Source organism: Scardinius erythrophthalmus (assembly GCF_964197995.2).
Source record: "Scardinius erythrophthalmus genome assembly, chromosome: 21".
In the NCBI taxonomy this organism is placed as follows: Eukaryota; Metazoa; Chordata; class Actinopteri; order Cypriniformes; family Leuciscidae; genus Scardinius; species Scardinius erythrophthalmus.
This window is the reverse complement of record NC_138241.1, coordinates 16,258,941-16,278,249: the sequence shown is the minus strand read 5'-3', so window position 1 is coordinate 16,278,249 and position 19,309 is coordinate 16,258,941. Positions and strand designations below refer to the sequence as shown.

Below are 19,309 nucleotides of genomic sequence, written 5' to 3'. Positions count from 1 at the left end.
TTCAACCTAAATCTGTTACACAAAGCTATTATGGCTTCAGGAGATTAGGGATATAAAGTCTGTAGAGTAGGACTATTTTACTTCATGGTATTTTAGTCTCTTTTAAATTCAGATGTAGCCTTTATGAATATGTGAACATGCTATGAATTATTGTGCTCCACGAAAAACATGGGCTTGAAGGATGTTATTATTTCATTATTATTATTTCATTTATTTATACGTGGGGTTTCCCCTGCTCTCGCGTTTTTTCGAGTATGTGAAGTCTCCAGTCACGTGACATACAGCTGTCTCAACGTCACAGCAGTCGTCGGTCTGGATAATTCCACATGAGCGAAAAATGGCGTTCACATTCGCGGCCTTTTGTTATATGTTGGCTCTTCTGCTGACGGCGGCGCTCATTTTCTTCGCTATTTGGCATGTAAGTGTTTTGAACAGAATTCCAACACATTCGCTAAAGTTTTTAAATCAGATACTCAGTGGATAGTGGCATTAGTTCAACAGAGAGCAGAGCGCGAGATAAACGCGAATGAATGGCACGAGCGCAACCTGGTGACACCCATTATTATCATTACCGCTAATCTTCCGTTAAAAAATTAGGGTATTTCTATGTATCTAAACGTATTATCTACGGGGTTAGCCGCATTTAGTTCACGCTGTTTATTAGTTTCTGTCGCATCTAATACTGGTGATCACGGGCGGATGGGGCGCGCGCTCCCGTTTGGCTCTCGTGCATGTGTTTACAGATCAGTGATAAATCAGAACTGATGATAAAATAAACAAATATATATATATATATATATACATTGCATGTTAGAATTAGAACTGTTATGTTTTTGTGAGAATTAAGAGAGAATTTTGTGAGTTATCTGGACAGAACAGCACCATTGCTCAGATCTCCTCAATGCTGTCTTGGTGTCATTTACCTGTTTCAGAGACACAAAAACTTTCATTGCAGAACTAGTATCACATTTCTGCCTTTGCTCAAATATGCCAAATACATTCAAACGTTTTCATGTCACAATAGTGACTGGGATATTGTTTTGTTTTTTCATCCCTTTCTCCCCCAAGAGTTAAATAAGGGAACGTGTGAATTTCATACAATAATTACTTTTGGAAATCTGTCATTACCAGTTTTCATGAGTAAACAAGTATAACCTGTATTTGATTCAGGCATACAGGATAATACTTTCCTCATTTCCTAATTGCATAATTTCTCTTGCGACACAAATCTCATGAAATATTAAGCTCTTTAAGCTTTTGTTTGCTAGTATTTTACGGTCTGTTTGTAAATTTATTGTTTTACATTACTCATTCATCCAGCACAAGAATATTTCTGAATGCTTAAAAAGCCTTGTAAGTGTTGTTCTGAAAGAACAACACATTCCTGACATATGATGATGTGGGAAATGATGTTTGTATGTTTACTCCTGGATCATGAGTTTAACTTTTTTCCCCCCCGTTTTACTTTTAGATAATTGCATTCGATGAGCTGAAGACTGACTATAAGAATCCTATAGACCAATGTAACACATTAAACCCGGTAAGTGAGAGTTTTTGGAGATGTGCCGGGTGATGCATGCACTCCTGTTTCTTCTCTTCTATCACAACACTGTTCTGCTAATCTATGAAATCATCTGCAGTGAATGTTGCTTTCCAACACTAACACTACTAGAGTTTGATTTTCTGATTTGCATTTTGTGTTATTTATTTTCTTAATATTTACTTTTTACCTTTTTTCCTCTGATTGGCTCAAAGACAGTTGACAGGGTGAAAAAAATTAAAAGGGTCAGGCTTGCTCTGAAGGTTGGTACCAGAATTCAGCTTAAGATCAGTAACAGTCTCTCTGTGTGCACGAGCGGAGTGTTTACAAATGTCTTTTCAGTTAACTAACACCTCAATGTACAAACATGCCGAGCAGGGAGACAGGATCTGAGTTATGCCAACTGAACAGCTTGATTACAGAGGTCGTCTCGTCTTGCAAATGCCATTACATATGCTGAATGAGCAAAACGCATTGCTCCTTTAGGGTTGCTTATATCTCACTCATGTTTGGCTGGTTTAGTCCGTTAGTGTGGGGTTGGGTGGAGGCACAGATGTCTGCGCAGGTGTATACTCGAGTGTAGGAAAGACAGTGGTTTACAGGGAAAAGTGTTAACTGAAAAGACTTGCAAATGCTCAGAACATGCATGTGCCGTTCTGTCCCCCCCTCCTTCGTTTGCTCTTTACCCAGAGCGACTAACTCCATTTATGATGTCTCACTTAGAAAGTGTTCTTATCAACTTGGCACCGCTGTAAAGCAATTGCACCATTAAGATAATGCAGGAGAAGTCATTATTTCAAGTACACTTGAGATTAATGATGGATGGGAAGGAAGAGCGGGTGTAGTGAGCATCTTTGGTGCACATTCATCTTGAGTTGAGGAATGGTATACCTTAGAATCGACTCAGAGTTGGTGTTTCTGGCTGGATGTGTCCGATCACTCTCAGAAGGATATGCTTAATGAGTGTTGAGGCAATTTTACTTCATAATCACCATCAACAGTTTGAATTTTTAATTTTTACTCTGTGTTTGTGTTGGGCGAAAGCAGAACACACACTTTTTATCTATTGCATGGGCTTTATTGTGATGTCTTCATTTACCGGTTATGATCAGGCATGGCAGGGGCAGCCTGGGGTCCTTGTAGCTTCTCCCTTCCTCAGCATGGCTGCTCTTCTCACTCTGCCTGGCATTGTTTCCCTGTAAAAAAACACAATCCTGCCTCTGTTCCCATACCTTTGTATGTGGGCTGGGGGATGGGGGTGTAGTAAATGTCTGTTTTTTTGGGGGGGGGGGGGGGGGGGGTTACAGTAATTTGCTAATGGCCAGATGGGGTATAGTATATTCTTTACAAACCTCAACAGCTTTGGGATATAATAGATAACCTGTTTCAGAGGTTATTGAGTAGGAATAGGTGTTCTGCTTGGTTTGAATTTTGGACTTGAGGATGTCATAAGGTCTTTGAATTCTAAGCTCTTGAATTTTTCACATACTATTTGCATAGGGATTTTTAATTTTATTTTGCAGTCTATACTATGTAATTTAAAGCCACTTGTTAAATGTAAATATTTTATTTATCATTACTTTAAATAATGGTTTATGACAGTTATTCTCAGCAGATCTGGTTCTTGAGAGGTTTAGAGAGATTTAAATGTGCATAGACTAGCAAGTACTAGAGCTCATGGGCTGGTGGTAATCCTAATGATTCTTACACCTGATTGGCTAGATTTGGGGCTCAGGCTTCAGGCGCAACAGAACTCTGTCTCTGAGATGGATCTGTGTATGTTTTTTGGTTTCTGATCATGTGTTGTGTGGTTTCCTTAGCTCGTCTTGCCGGAGTACCTCATCCATGTGTTTTTCTGCGTAATGTTCCTGTGCGCCGCAGAATGGCTGACGCTTGGACTCAACATGCCCCTGCTGGCCTATCACGTCTGGAGGTGGGTGGGGCGTTCAGCCCCAAACCAATCACAGATAAACACTTGCTGGATATATATATCAAACATCTCAGCAGATGTGTCAAGCTAGTGTCTTTAAAGTTAATAAGTTATTAGTCAACAATGTGTCTTGCTCAAAGTGCAACATGAAAGTGTTTGTTTGTGTGCAGGTATATGAGCCGCCCTGTGATGAGTGGACCTGGATTGTATGACCCCACTACGATAATGAACGCAGATATTCTGGCGTACTGTCAGAAGGAGGGCTGGTGCAAACTTGCATTCTACCTCCTCTCGTTTTTCTACTATCTTTACGGGTATGTACAGTTATCAAACATATAGAAACGTAAAAAATAAATAAAAATGTATGTATATATACGTTTTTTTTTTAAAGAAATTAATACTTTTATTCAGCCAGGACACACTTTATTTATATATATATATATATATATATATATATATATATATATATATATATATATCTCAATCAATCACTGTCCACAAATATATCAAGCACCATATTGAGTGATTTCATCATTGATAATAAAAAAAAAAAAAAAAAAATGCTACTTGAATGTCAAATTCAGCTTTGAAATCTCAGGAATAAACTGCAATTTAAAATCTATTTTATTTGAAAGAAAAAAAAAATGTGTTTTTGCTGTTTTTTAAACGCACATGAGACTTCATCTTTAATCTTTGTATCACTGTGCTTATGTTTCTCTGGTCTTTTTATTATAGGATGATCTATGTTTTGGTGAGCTCTTAATCTGGATACAGCTGCAAAGTGTATATGAAGGCGTTTGAGATGCTGATTTTAAAACCCAAATGGAGCTTGGACTCGGACATCTCTCTCAGTTCTGCTTGGCTGGACATTGACTTTATTTACTCCTCATCAGCCAAGAACGATTCAGGACGCAAGCAGCCCGCACAACTCCAGAACCACACATGCAAAAATAAATGATTACCAACTCTAAGTACAACCTTTTTAGTCCTACTTAAAAGGTCTAAAACACACATGCCGCACCAATGCCAAACCTCTTCACACACTGAAAGCATCAGTAGATGAGAGAAAACGGTTTACATTGACCAGATCATGTCCAAAGCAGATGCACAAGGGCTTCAAAACTATATTGCTGATGGATATGTGCAGAGATTTTGCTCTTGTGTTTTCAAACTGTGGGGCAAAATAAAGATCTTGATTGTAGCATTTTTACAGACTTATTTTAACTATATTACTGCCTTGTTGCTCAGTCAGCTCTTTAATTTGACCTTCAGAGTTGTGTGCTGCTTTGGTAATTCATGATCTTGTAATACCATGTTTTTGAGCTCAGGCTGGTGGTCTTCTTCACCTTGATGGTTCTTATCAGATGAATGAAAACCATTGTTTTTCTCTCATGTTGGAAGCAAACGAGGACTGATGCTTTCAGTGTATTGAAGGCTTTGCTTCGCTCATACATCCTTGAAATACTCTACATGTAACCTTTTTTGCTTTTAAATTTTGTTGTGTGAATTTGTATTTCTAAGTGGAATTGTTTTCTGATTTTATTTTTGTGAGATAGCAGAGATGACTGTGGATACCATTTTGGACACTGGTTTAATGTTGGCATGATCTCAGTGTGCCAAGATTTTTTTTATTCCGTCAGTAATCACAGGCAATCCTCAGTCCTTCAGTGATGCTGTAGTTTGCGTCTGGATTCAGAGCAGAGCTGTGTGGAAGGAGCCTTGACTATACTGACAGTCAATGCAGTTGTTCCCAATCACCAAGCTGGACCACCAAGGTGATATTTAGAGTAATAGGTTATTTTGGATTTTCCCTGTGATTGGTTTAGAAATGTCTTCATTTGCCATTTTTTGTGTGTGAGTGAATCCAGCTTGATATGTGCGTTTGAATGTTATAAAGTCTTGCAAGAGCTGTAGTAAATTGTGAAATTATTATTTTTTTTTGCTTGTAATATTGCTTTAAAGTTCCCAATAAAGTCCTCCATACATTAACTCATGGCTCATTTTATGATGCCATTTTCTCTGTATGAACTGTTTATTCCATTTGGCTACAATAATGTGAAACTAGGGTTTGGTTTACTCTGATAGAATAGTACAAGTTTTTTCAACAATATAATTGCTTTTTTTTTTTTCAATCAGAAAAAATATATAAAACCATGATACTGCATTGCACAAGCTATATTAAAATGATCATGTGACCAATCTGAAAGGTTTATAATCATTCAATAGTGCCTGAAATTGTAGCACTTGAACTGCATTGATTGTGATTATTAGTGTATCTCTGATCAATGTAAAGGCATTGGTACTTGTTACCTTGGTTAACTTCTCCAGTAATGGTTACAAACTTAATATATCCCCTTACCAATGGCCACTTTGGTATGAAAGAATTGCCAAGAAGTATTGCCAACAACTGCATAATGAATTTAATCTGCCATTCAAATCACTGTCACCCACATAAGCAATATATTGTTTCCCAGACACAATAAGCATCACTCTCAATTTGATCCACTGGCCAGGATTAATGCAGACAACATCTTGTTTAGGCCACTTAAGACCACATTTAAGTGAACAAGGCTCATTTAATTGTAAAGTTAAAGTTATATATTAAGCACACTATTATTAGATCAACTTATAAAAGTACAGCATTTTTAAAGTGCCATCAGAATAGAAACAAATGCACTCATGATCAAGGTAGAGAACATCCATAGAGCAAAACAACCAATCAAAACAATTAGTCTTTTTTTTTTTTTTTTTTTTCTGTTTTCAAATCATCCTAATGTCAAGTTGATCATCGGGACACTGATCTCTCTGAAAGCCGCTCTTTGGTTTCTTGATATGCTGCAAACTTCTCCCGAAACTCGTGAAGGAAGTTGTACTGCTATAAGAGGCCATGAAGAAGCATAATTAACAACTTAGTTGTATGGTTAAGGGAAGTGATGTATCTAGGTTTTCAGATGTTGCCTCTTACTTTGACAGTCTGAATGGCTCCGCCTCCTCTCAGCTCCCTCAGGATTTCCAGCGTGGCACTGGGCGTGATGGAGACAGAGAGCTGCAGCAGCAAACACGCAGCAACTGTGACAATAAAACACAAGTTAAACTCCTAATCACACACACGGGACTAACATTAATCATGACACTGCGCTCAGTTTGAACATTTGATACTTGCTTAGTCCTGAGCGTCCCAGACCTCCATAACAACTGTGGAGGAATACAAGCACAATTAGAATCTAATGTTCTTCTAATGGTCATGTAATAAAAAAAAATAAAAAAAATTATATATATATATATATATATATGCTAAGCTAAATTTTCAGCACATGATCCTTCAGAAATCCTTGTTGAAAAAAGTATTAATTTCTCTTTAAAAAATAATACTGAATAATATTAATACATGTAACTGTCTTAAAACTAAATTAAAAATAAAGTTAGCTTAAAACTAAAAGGTTTGATATACCGTATAGAAAATCTGTTAGGAAAAATGATCACATTTCTTCTCCCTGGAAGAGGAAGAATATCACTGAATGCATCAACTGAGAGTGTTTTATTCTTACTGTATGACGGTCTTGCGTTGATTCTGCAGACAGTCGTGCAGTTCCTCCAGGATGCAGCAGCACTGAGGAAGCTCTGGAGCGCATCCGTCCGGGAAGGGGAGGTGGTGCACTCTGAGCCCACTCTGAGAATAAACCTCTAACAGACATGGCACTCTGTAGCGCACCAGCTCTCCTCTGGTGCAGAATACAAACACGTCCTCCACACCCTGATCACACATCTCAGCTACACACAAACACAAACCACAGATAAATCACAGCTATCCTATCCCAGAGGGGCATGTACACACTGCACACAACGCAAACTTTAAACTGGTGCTTCTCAACTAGTTATGCTTCAAACGTTTGCTAATTGCTGCTTGCAAACTGATCAGTATAGACTCGCAACCAATCAGTCGAGAACCACTGGATTAGACCATTACTGTGTGTGTGTTTGTGTCAGCTAGACTCACCAACATCTTTCTGCAGGTTTCTTCTGATTTCTTTATATCTGCAACCTGAAATGAGTAGAAATTAGGGCTGTGCAATCAATCAAAATAAAAAACGAAACGTCATGGCTTTTCAAAATCGATTTTCAAATCACAAAGGCTGCAGTTTAATTAAATATGTGCGCTCACTGCGCTGTGTGTTTTAGAGTGAAGCACTGCTCATTTACACTCATGGCCAAAAGTTTCGGCAGTGACATAAATTTGGTGTTTTGCTGTGAGGCATTTGGTGAAATTAGTATTGTAATTTTACAGTTGTACAGTAAAATAATAATTAGTAGTATTTTTCTTAAATAGTCTTTTATTTAAAAAATGAAATATTACATTAGTAATATTTTAATTTAGTAATTATTATTATTTTATAATCATGTTGATAAATAATCACAACATTTTGGGCCAAATTGTGCATCCCTAAAAAACAAGCAAATCGAACCTGGAGCTTTTTCTATTTCATTTTTTTAAATAGCAATTTTTATCAGAAAAAAAAAATGCATTTAGATTTTTCCCCCAAATCATGCAGCTCTAGTAGAAATTGCCTCATTTATGGAATGAGCAAACACAGAGACATTATAAATCAATTAATTTTACCAGGTAAGGAACAGATGCCAAGAGACTGGGAACACTCCACCACTGACAGAGACAACCTGCAAAGCACACACACACACAATCACTTTCAATCTATGTTGAGTATGTAAATGCACAATTGCACATGTATATGTTGCTCACCATGAGATCTGAAGAGGTGTGGATTCCTCTTCACCAAAATCCTCTTCGTCAGATGAATCAAACTCACTTGTCCTCATTTCCACAGTCTACCACAATGACACCAAGACCATTAATCAACCCAGACACTGACATCCAAACAAACGATATCTAACAACCGATATCCAAAACAGCAGCTTGTTCTGATGGCTGTGCTTATCATGTGGGAAAGGAACTGAGATGTTCATATGAAAATTCAGATGTTTTTAGTGTAAATTTATTAGCAATAATAGTATAACATGCTGGTTGACATTAAAAGGTTTATATATGCAGTAATATTCTCGTTTGCACAACTAATTATATTCTCGCACTCGACAACTCGAAGTTATTCACCCGAAGCATTAATTACCACAACATAGAAACAAAGTTGTAAGCGAGAGAAAGAATCAACAATCGAACTCACCGAGAAACACCTTTCCCCACTGCGCATGCGCGGAAATTTCAAAACATACTGAAAGGATTCGTCCAATCATATTCGACATGTTTAAAATCCACGCCTCTGTTTATATAAGACACGCCCTGTCCGCAGTTTCGCTAGATCTGTGAATTAAATATTAATGAGTCGTGTGCCCGTTTAGTTTTTCAGCCTTTTTGAAGTGAGCTATTTAAATGTGCGAATGTATGGAACTTATTTTATCATGGTTACTGCACAAAATATTCTTTGTATTCAAGTTAAATTAATCGCAAACCACGTATAGAGTCCCTATGATCTCAATACATTATAGACCACTGATATAATGTGTGAGTGGAAGTGAAAGAGCAATAAGCAGCACAGCAGAAAATTGCTCTTTTGCTGACTGTGCAAGAGCGCGTGAACGGTCCCGAGAGGGACACCGGACGGCGCGCGCACAGTCAGTCCGTGTCCTGTCCTGTCCCTCCTCCCGCAGTCAGACGCAGTGCACGACACGGGATAGACGGGACACCGGGATACAGGAGCTCAGGGAGAGACAACTACTAAAACATGAGGCCGTCACTATGTCAGAGAAATGGAATAACGTTTAAACTGAAAAAGAAATCTTGAAAATTTGCTTTCTGGTAAGTGGGCGCGCGCTGCACGGTCATCATCATCATCATCATCATCATCATCATTATTATTAATTGCGTTTAGTTTCATTATAAAGATTTGTGTGGAACACTGCATTTTTATTAATTATTAATGTGTCGTTCTCCGTCTGCTATTTAGATTTTATATAGCCTAAAGTTACTTGATTTTACATAGGCTATTGTACAAGACTGTAAATTGTTTTAAGAAATGAGAAGATCGTGAAATACTTATGAAAAAAATTAAACAAAACATTTATAAATCTGTTGCCACTCTCTGCTGTAGGGTGGAGCAGCTCTTTGGCAGGTAGTATCTTTCCCCCACCTGGGGGATTCGCTGACTGGGCGTCGGGCGACCAGCTCTAGGTAAAATCACAAGCGCGCGCATTTCATAGAAACAGTGCAGGAGGTATTTAGAGCTATATCTTCATCGTTAACTTTATAGTTATTGTCCTCTGTGTGAACGGGCCTTAAATCTAACACGTACACAAACCTTTCTGCATATTTAGAATTTGTTTTAGACATTATACGTTTATTATCATGGTCACTGCTGGCTTGTTCCCACAATGTTGGTGATTACCATTGCTGTGGTGGTGACTAAATTGTTAAAAGGGCCATTCCACCGAATGGGTGACATTTGCTTCTTGTAACTCAAAATTAAACTTAATTTTTTATCTTTTTTCAACACTGAATCTAATACTACACATATTTAAGTATTCAAAATGTGTATTGGTCAAACTCAGGCAACTTTATTTAAAATTTTTTACAAGGTTTCTAAGCAGATGGACGCATATTTTCTCAGTCCTGTTGCTGAAACTCATGACATTTAAAAAGCATGTTTAAAAGCATGTCAATTAATTCCTTTGGTTTCCCCACAAGAAAGTGTTTATTTTAAAGAAATTGTTGGTTATATGTTCAAATAATTTAAATTTGTGACAAAAAATCTCTATATATTAAGGCAAGATGTATTTTAATAAAAAACACAAAGCCATTTTCTCATTTTAAAGAAGACCGAAGCCTCAAGTTTATAATTTTTTTTTATGATTCAATTTATTAAACAATTATATAAATGATGGACCAAACAAAACTGATAAAAACAGTGGTTTAACTCTATTTAAAAAAAAAAAAAAAAAATAGTAACAGGAATGAACATTGGGTAACAGGAATGAGTGTCCATATGTGTTTATGAGAGAGAGTGTACATGACTGTGTGTGCATAAGGTTTCTGTGTTGAAGTGATGTATTATGTTCTAGTACTTCACAGCGAAGGAGGTGGAAAGAGAAAGAAGGGGGGAGAAAGAGGGAAGTTAAGATAAAAAAGGGAGAAAAGAGAGGGTTGCAGGTGTGTTTCGCTCCTTCCATTGCAATAAGCCGTGGGTGTTTCTGGCACCTGCATGGGTTTTCTCCATCTTCTAAATATAAGAAAGACAAAGACAAAAAGTTTAAGTCACTTCGTGGTGGACTGGCTTCCTGGCTGGAAGTATGGTGTTCACATTGTAAAACTAATGCTAATGTCTACATTATTAGTATTGCATTATTAGTATTGCAACTCTAATTCTGGTGAATAGTATTTTATCAACTAATATTTACAGTATTAAATAAAAAAAAACAGAGGACTCTACTCACTCCTGTTACTTTAACTCACTCCTGTTATTTTTCATATAAGTAACGGGACTGAAAGTAACAGGAGTTTTTAAGCAAAAAGTTATCATGGCATATGGCCACATAGCATACATGCTAATAGCATGAGGACACTGAGCAAATTCTAGTGACTTACCAAAAGTTAATATTTTTAAAATGAACAAATAAAATCTAAGAAATAATTTAGGTAACAGGACAGTATGTTGAGATTGACCTTCTCAGTCATAGTTACAATTTCATCAAATATACAGAAATTAAAATGAGAGGACATACTTTGGTCTTCCCATTGCCTTCAGAAGATCCAGATGATGCAACTTCCTGTTAAAAATGTGTCTTGTGGAGTTTTTCAGAGGGGGGGATGTGTTAGGGTAACAGGACTGAGTGAAAACCAGGGACACGACTAATATGTGTATTTTATCTAAAATATTAGATAAAATATTTTTTTCTCATGAAAAAAAAAATGTTTAAAGCATAGATTGGATATAAAGTCAATGCTCAAAAATTAAGATTTCTGAAGGATTTTAATCATTATATTTCAGGGTAAAGTTTAGAGATAGAGAGTGAGGACATGCAGAAAACGCTATATTTTTTAGTGTTCTATGTAGTTTTTATTTATGTTTTTAATTATACATTTTAAATTTGTAGTTAGCTTAATGTGCAGGACATTTTGCTTAAAAATAAAATGTATTTTAGAGTTCATTTTCATGCAATTTTATACATATAATGTCCTGGGGACAGAAATGTCACCCTTTCAGGTGGAATGCTCAAAAAACATAAAATAGATAAGATGATCATCATGGCTACTTAGTAAGTATCATAACCATATTGTTGTATTGTGTTTTACTACACCAACATAAATGTCAGTAGTCCCCTGCAAATTAAAGCTTCTCCACAGAGAATGCTTACAAACCTTTGAGACTGTGTTAAATGATGTTTGTGTATCCTCACACAGAAAAGAAAATCTCATGAGGGAGACATGGAAAGAGAGATCTCTAAGGTAACAGACACACACACTGACAATCTTTCAACACCTTTGAGTGATAACAAGACACTTATATGAGCATTAAATGCATTTTCTGTCGAGTTTACTATGGACTTCGACCGAAAACAGGAAGTAAATACAGGTATGTGCGCTGGCTGAATTAACATCCCTTTTATTCATATCTTTCACATCTACTGCAGTCAGATTCACCCGTGTTCACTCTGAAGGAATCACTCACATTAGCTGTGCACTTGTAATGACACATCAAGGATGTTAAGAGGCTAAAAGCAGGTTTAAAACTTGCCCCATTGAAGTCAACAGGGTGCAAATTTTAAAAAGAGGATAACACGGTGTAGGCAACACCGATTTTTGTCGTTGTTCTCTGTACTGACAGCACTCCAAATGTACAAAAAAATTAGCTTAATGTTAAAATTGACCGGAGTTCTCCTTTAATACTCACGGGCCGTCGGACAGCCAGCTTTGGATGTGTGAAAACCATATATTTGAAGTTTAGACTTATATGGCTTTAAAACGCATGCAAATAATAAACTTGATGATGAACAAATAATGATGATGAAGAACTGCAATGTAACATGAGCGTGACCGCGATAGAGATGATAATCAAAACCAAACAGATGTTTTAGTGTTTTAGTATTTGAGGCACGAGCTGTAAAGGCTCCGCCCTCTTCTGGAAAGCAGGGTGTGGAGCAGCAGCTCATTTGCATTTAAAGATACTTCCACTCAAAAATGGGCATTTACAACATGGAATAATAAATGATCTGTGGGGTATTTTAAGCTGAAATTTCACAGACATATTAGGAACATCTATGACTTATATTACATCTTGTTAAAAAGAGCATAATAGGTCCCCTTTAAGAGTGCAATCTGCATACAATGATTAAATATCTTCATTAAGTATTCAGTCTCATTTGGTTGTGTTCAGGTTCAAGGCATGGTGTGCGAGTTGCGGGCAGGGTTTTCTCGTGCGCTGCTGGAACTGAACCAGATTCAGCAGGGAGACACTGACCTGCAGAGCCAGCTGGAGGACACTAGACATGGCTGCAACAAGCGCGCACTTCACCTAGAGAGTCTGGTGCTGTCCCTCAAGGTGAGGCCATACACACACGTGTGTTGTAAATCTATTGATTTATTTGTTTATTTAATTGGGACAACACACGTTAATGAAAATCAGTATAAAATACAAAATGTAAACGTACCGGATTATAGCAACATTGCCAATTTACATCCGTAGTCCCTAGGCAGGTCATGCAAACAATACATTACTAATAATGACAAATTTAAATACAAATATGCATTACATAAATGACAACAATTCAATTACAGATACTTCAAGCTCAAGGAAAGAAAGAAAGAGGAGAAAAACAGTTAAAATCTGATCTGTATGTGTTGAAGTCACTTTTTTCATGTGTCTTTTTAGGAGGAGCTGGAGGAGGTACGTTGTCAGTTTCGTCAGCTCTGTGAGACACAAGACAGAAAACCACCAGAGAATCCAGGAAGAGTCAAGTAAACACACATATACACACACATGCGCATGCACGAGCACACACACACACACACACACACACACACACACACAAATTTACCCATAGAATGTAAGACTGAAACTGTGTTAAAGTGTCTGTGCCAATGTGCGTTTGAATACAGTAATGGAGTGGATGACGGTATCGGAGAGAGTGATGATGCTGCAGAGGCTCCTCCCCTTTCATCTGTGGGCGGAGCATTTCTTATACACTGCTACCTACAGGGCTTACAGGTGTGGCAATGGGCCAGACAGAATACAGGTGAGCTTTCATTTTTTGGGTACAAAATATGTTTGTTTTTTGTTTTTTTAAATATATGTTAAAGTTGGCATGAAATGGAAGTTGCGATAATCGTTTCTTTCCTATTGTGATGTATATCCAAGTTAAAATGGCTTCTTGAACAAATAAAAGTAGGGCGGGACTTAATTTTTTCCATCAGGAATTGGTTGTGATCTCATGTGAGTGACAGGTTGTCCCGCCCTCGTGCCAGTAAACACATCATCAGAGAAGAGAAGAGATGTCTCTGCAAGAGGGAGGGAAAGTTATTTTTAATACAGATTAAGAGGGCACATGAATTTATTAGTAACATGAATAAAAAAAAAAAAAATATTATGTGAACGAAAAATCATTTATAATTATCATTGCAAATTTGCATTGCCAATTTTGATTTCATGGTGACTTTAAAAATGACAAGGGCACATGAATAAAAAAAAAGTATATGTGCGATAAATCATCATTTAAACAATAAATACTGCAATATTTAATAAAAATTGTCCATTTTGATTTCAAAGTGACTTTAAAATAATTAAATGAGAAGTAAATTATATTTAAAAAACCTCAGCGATTTTGGTTTCTGTTTCTCAGGTGTAGATGCTCTTTCCTGCCAGGTAACACACAGCTGCTTACGGCGAGGTAAATCACCTCTTCACCGAGACTTTTAACAGCTCAATATTCACATGTGGGTCCTCATGTTCCTCTGTCTCTTTCTGTCAGGCAGGAGGCGCGGTGTGGTGGAGATGCTGTTGCAGTCTGAGCGCGATTATGTCTCTAGTTTGAATCAGCTTCTTGAGAAATATAAATCTGCAGAGCAAAAGTAGAGAACTATATTATCACTATTTCATGTCATCTCTTTATCTCTGTCTGTATCACGGACTATAACAAGCGTGTTTGTGTGTTTCTGAGACAGTGTGGCGTTTGTAAAGCATATTGATCAGATGCTACAGCGCCACCTGCTGTTCCGCAACACCCTAGAAGAACGCCTGACCACGAACGAGAGAAGCTGTGCAGCTGGGGAGGCTTTTCTCAACCTCACTGGACAGAACAATGTAAAATAATAATCTGTTATCCCTCATTAAATGTAGCAAAAGTGACAGTAAAGAAAAAAAATAATTAAGGAACACAACTGTTTTTAACATTGATAATAAATGTTTCTTGAGCAGCAAATCAGCATATTAGAATAATTTCTGAAGGATCATGTGACACTGAAGACTGGAGTATTGATGCTGAAAATTCAGATTTACCATCACAGGAATTCATTACAATTTAAAATATATTATTGTAGAAATTTTTTAATAATATTTTACAGTATTACTGTTTTTACCATACATTTTGATCAAATAAATGCCAGCAATGGTGCTCTTAAGAGACTTTTATTTTTTAAACAAAAAATTACTGACCCCAAAGTTTTAGAAAAAAAATCAATAAATGCATTCATTCATTACTTGTCTCTCTGCAGAAGTCTTTCTCTGATGCATATCTTGGATATGTGTACGGTCTGGGAACTGTCCTGAGAACAGAGTTTAGTACAACTTCACCCCACAACAATCCACAAAACGCTCAGGCAAGATCTTCCTGTTTCATGTTATGAAACGTTACAATATTTAAAGTTTTGAATGCAAGGGACTATGAGATGTGTCTAGAGCAACCAGGCCCTTTTATATCTAAGTGCACGAACAAATCTATTGATTTTTACTTTTGTGTAATATTGGTTTCATGTAATTATTTATAATATTTTTCTGCTAGGAGGAGAAAGAGAGCTGCAGATTGCTTTCACTACTGTTCGCTCCTGTTTCCCGCATCCACGCATACCTGAACATTATACAGGTGAGTCACATGCTTGCAAATGAACTTGGTAAGAATAAATGAAATAAATTGTTAGCCTTAATAAAAACAATACATGCTATTTTGATATGTTAAATGTGCGGTTGATTATTATTTAACTTTTTTAACTTTAGTTAGTGTGTAATGTTGCTGTTTAAGCATAAACAACATCTGCAAAGTTATGATGCTCAAAGTTCAAATGCAAAGGGAGATATATTATTTTACATAAATCCCTTTTTAAGGACTACAACAAACGGCTGGTAGCGACTACACAAGCTTCCTCCCGGGTTAGTGCCATCACTAACCCTAAAATTTACATAAACCCCGCCCCTGGGAACACGATTTATAGATTATCATGATATGCTAATCAATGACTAGAAGATAGTTAACTCCAGCTAACATAAAAGGCTAAAAGTTTTTGAAATTTTCAGTGTGTGTCTGTGTGAGGTAATCGGAGCTGCTAACACATGAGCTCTTGAAACTCCACCCTCTTTGCCGGGAACAGCAGCTCATTTACATTTAAAGGGACACACAAAAACGGCGAGTTTTTGCTCACCCTCAAAAAGTGACAATTTTAACATGCTACAAAAAATGATCTGTGGAGTATTTTGAGCTAAAACTTCACATACACACTCAGAGGCATCAGAGACTTATTTTACATCTTGTGAAAAGGGAATTATACCATCCCTTTAAATTGTGTACATCCTTTTAAGGTGATACAGTAAAAATGTGAAATATTATTACTTTTTTTTTAATAAATGTAATTTATTCCTGTTATGGCAAAGCTGAATTTTCAGAATCATTACTCTAGTCTTCAGTGTCACACGACCCTTCAGAAATCAGTCTAATATTTGGTGCTCAAGAAACATTTCTGATTATTATCAGTGTTAAAATCAGCTTAATATTTTTGTGGACAGTTTTTTATGTAGTTGCACATTTTATTAATTTTAAGTACTATACATACTTGATGAGCCTCCATTGTAAGTACATTACTGCAAACATGTTTGTTGTTAGCTTTTAGAAACTGAGAGATGAGTCAAAAACATTTTCTGTGGTAATAGACAGCATGACATTGACACGTGCTGAATTTGGAACCGCATACTAGTGTACTACTACCTTTATCATATCTTTCTATGGCAGAAATAGCAAGAATAGTATGCTTGTATGCAGTTTCGAGTTCAAGAGGTTGTATTTAATCCAGAATATTTTATTAACCATCTTTAGTTTCAGTCATCACTGAAATGTGCAACCTGACTCAATTAAACAGCTGATGTTGTATTAGGAATATATAGTCAAGATACTTCTGAACTTATAAATGTAGAAATAGAGAAAATGTTGTGATGCTAGACGTGACGCTAGGGTTGTAACCCGTCAGTTGGCACTGAATGCTACGGCACAGTTGAGCAGGTCCAGATGGCATTACTGCATTGCTGAACTCGTGCCACCTTAGGTCTGCTTTGCTCACTACTGCACTACTGTCTGAGGAAGTAAATCGTTGCCAAGCACTTCACTATAGAAAGTGTACATTTTCTTCCTAAAATGCAGTCTGCTATTTTCTAAGGGATTTTAGTTCCAGTGTTGCTACAAAAGACACTGCATCATCTCCACTGCACTTCCTATTTCCACCAGGCTCTGTTACGCAGTTCTGGCGCTGGGCACGCAGACTGGTGTTCACTACAGGAGAGCGAGCGGGTGCTGTGGGATCTCTGCACAAGCTGTCACATGACCTTGGAGAAGGCGGGGCCATGCAAAGAGGGGGTGGGGCCTAAACAAAGGTCAGTGTTTTTTGTGATTATTTTGTCTGTCACATAAGGCTTCAGTAAATGTGAATTTTATGAAGTGCTATTCTGTCTAACTGGTTAAAGCTGGCTTTTGTGGCAGGTGGTTGATGCTAATTTTAGTGTGTCTGCAGTTTGAGAAGCAGGTGCTGTGCCGAGAGCCCCGACGGTGGTCCTTCCGCCTTTACTAAGTACTGTGCCAACACTAATGTGCATTCAGCCAGTGTCACAGCGGGCGCAGGCATAGACAGCACTGTACATCAGAGGAAATGCTGTCGCGTTGGCATCTCACAGACGCTACCTCGGCCCAGTGGCATCTTAAGGTATGTCATCAGAAATTAGAGCAAAATAAAAGTCACTTTTTAAGACATCAGTCACATTTTCTTGGAAAATAATCAAGCTAGTTTGACTGCATTTAAATTAAATGAATAAATTTGCATATAGCCTAATAATCTGACTGATAACAATCAGAATAAAAAGCTTTCATGTTAACACTTCAATTGGAAGAAAATGATCTGATCAAGCTCGGTTTGAGAGCTATTTCTATCCAATTTCAAGAGATGATGCAGATCTTAAATAATATGTATTAACATTTGAATCTGGCTACTTAAATAACTGGATACAGATACACCTCTATTAAATCTCTTCAAAAAATACGAATAAATTACTTACAAATAATAAACACCAAAATATATAAATGCAAATTCTAACATTAAATTAAACTTAAGGGAGGTTAATCAATAGAGTTAAGGAATTCCTGCTTTAAGGGTTAGAATAAAAATTTAAAATGATTTAAACAAATCTAAATGCACTGAAATGTATTAAATTGAATCACACTTTGGAGCCTGTAAGTACAGATTATATTTGAATAATTTCTATTGGCTGTAGAGCAATTACCATACAAAATAAATGGCAATTATTTAATGTTTAAACATCACAAAGTGGTGATGAAACCGAGGTAGCGACAGATTATTGAAAATATTTTTTTTTAGATGGGTCCTATAAATAGGTTGCTATATATATATATATATATATATATATATATATATATATATATATATATATAAATAAATAAAGCAACAAAAATCTAATTTAAAAAATCCCTCATAAAAACAGTATGTGTGTAATTTACAATTAGATTAAACATAATAAGGATTGACTTATTTTATTTTTTGGGGGGGATTTTTGCTTACCTATATCAAACAATACATTTTTTTATCTACATAATGAAACAGCAACTGTTTCCCCTCAGAAATGGCCGTGAGCATATTTGTGAGCTGCCACTTGGTGGCTGGACTACAGAGTACAAGTGGAATGGCAGCGCAGGGCAGAGCCACACGGGTCCCATCTGCGTACCCTTCGTTTGTCATCCTAGAGAGGCCGGTCGGTTTCTGAACCCTGGGCCACCTGTTGACGTAGGGGGAAACCTCACCACTGCTGCCAAGAGTCAGAGCTCCTCGGCTGGTCTGGCCGTACGTGTTTGTGGGTCTCCGGGGCTTGATGGACGCGTTTACACATCTGACCTTTGCCCTCCACCCCCTCGTCTCGATGATGGGGACACAGACTGCGACGTGGCCGATGCATCAGTGTTTGACTTCTCCTCTGTGACTACCTGTAGCCCAGATGAAACTTTAAATCGGCTCAGGGGAGCGGAGGCTCATGATGATGAGGATGATGATGAAGAGGACAACGAGGTTCCAGTTCTCCTCAAACCTTCATACACTCACAACACTTCAGCCGTACAGGCGGGGGGAAGCTTATGCATGCCGTGGCAGATTCCCAGACGGGCTCCTATTCCTGCCGAGGTTCGCATTGGGATACAAGGAAAAACTCGTGCCCCAAAACCTCACAGAATCCCCGCCAGTGCCTTTCGGCCGATTTGGGAGCCAATTTACTCACAGGTTTGAGGCATCACATGAGAATTAGCACAACACTACTGCATCCTACAACTTTTAATCATAATTT

At 37.3% G+C, this 19,309-nt stretch overlaps 3 protein-coding genes across 4 annotated transcripts in view; 2 read left to right on the top strand and 1 right to left on the bottom strand.

Annotated features, from left to right (window-relative positions):
* The first annotated feature begins 235 nt into the window (after nucleotides 1-235).
* On the top strand, nucleotides 236-5,459 carry cnih1 (cornichon family member 1). The gene is made up of 5 exons (XM_081351389.1): nucleotides 236-418; nucleotides 1,472-1,540; nucleotides 3,361-3,473; nucleotides 3,641-3,784; nucleotides 4,206-5,459. Exons 1-5 carry the CDS (start codon nucleotides 338-340, stop codon nucleotides 4,231-4,233), a joined length of 435 nt encoding a protein of 144 aa, XP_081207515.1. The 5' UTR covers nucleotides 236-337; the 3' UTR covers nucleotides 4,234-5,459.
* An 8-nt stretch (nucleotides 5,460-5,467) lies between these two features.
* Nucleotides 5,468-8,715, bottom strand: cdkn3 (cyclin dependent kinase inhibitor 3). 2 transcript variants are annotated; one of them, XM_081351387.1, is made up of 8 exons: nucleotides 8,666-8,715; nucleotides 8,227-8,312; nucleotides 8,089-8,144; nucleotides 7,468-7,512; nucleotides 7,019-7,241; nucleotides 6,634-6,665; nucleotides 6,436-6,539; nucleotides 5,468-6,345 (listed from the first exon to the last, which is right to left on the bottom strand). In XM_081351387.1, exons 1-8 carry the CDS (start codon nucleotides 8,690-8,692, stop codon nucleotides 6,256-6,258), a joined length of 663 nt encoding a protein of 220 aa, XP_081207513.1. In that variant the 5' UTR covers nucleotides 8,693-8,715; the 3' UTR covers nucleotides 5,468-6,255. The 2 variants fall into 2 exon arrangements, with proteins under 2 accessions (XP_081207513.1, XP_081207514.1); XM_081351388.1 differs by having other exon boundaries at nucleotides 6,630-6,665; nucleotides 8,666-8,680.
* Nucleotides 8,716-9,061: 346 nt separating this feature from the next.
* The window catches only part of LOC308681986 (uncharacterized protein), an 18,164-nt gene continuing 7,916 nt past the window's right edge, over nucleotides 9,062-19,309 (top strand). Inside the window, exons 1-13 of the mRNA XM_081351380.1 lie at nucleotides 9,062-9,297; nucleotides 11,896-11,940; nucleotides 12,869-13,033; nucleotides 13,364-13,449; nucleotides 13,591-13,727; nucleotides 14,331-14,378; nucleotides 14,460-14,559; nucleotides 14,653-14,791; nucleotides 15,202-15,306; nucleotides 15,489-15,569; nucleotides 17,196-17,341; nucleotides 17,479-17,667; nucleotides 18,597-19,245. Coding sequence (XP_081207506.1) covers nucleotides 11,920-11,940; nucleotides 12,869-13,033; nucleotides 13,364-13,449; nucleotides 13,591-13,727; nucleotides 14,331-14,378; nucleotides 14,460-14,559; nucleotides 14,653-14,791; nucleotides 15,202-15,306; nucleotides 15,489-15,569; nucleotides 17,196-17,341; nucleotides 17,479-17,667; nucleotides 18,597-19,245 — 1,866 coding nt within the window. The 5' untranslated portion in view covers nucleotides 9,062-9,297; nucleotides 11,896-11,919. The remainder of the gene's footprint in view (nucleotides 9,298-11,895; nucleotides 11,941-12,868; nucleotides 13,034-13,363; nucleotides 13,450-13,590; nucleotides 13,728-14,330; nucleotides 14,379-14,459; nucleotides 14,560-14,652; nucleotides 14,792-15,201; nucleotides 15,307-15,488; nucleotides 15,570-17,195; nucleotides 17,342-17,478; nucleotides 17,668-18,596; nucleotides 19,246-19,309) is intronic.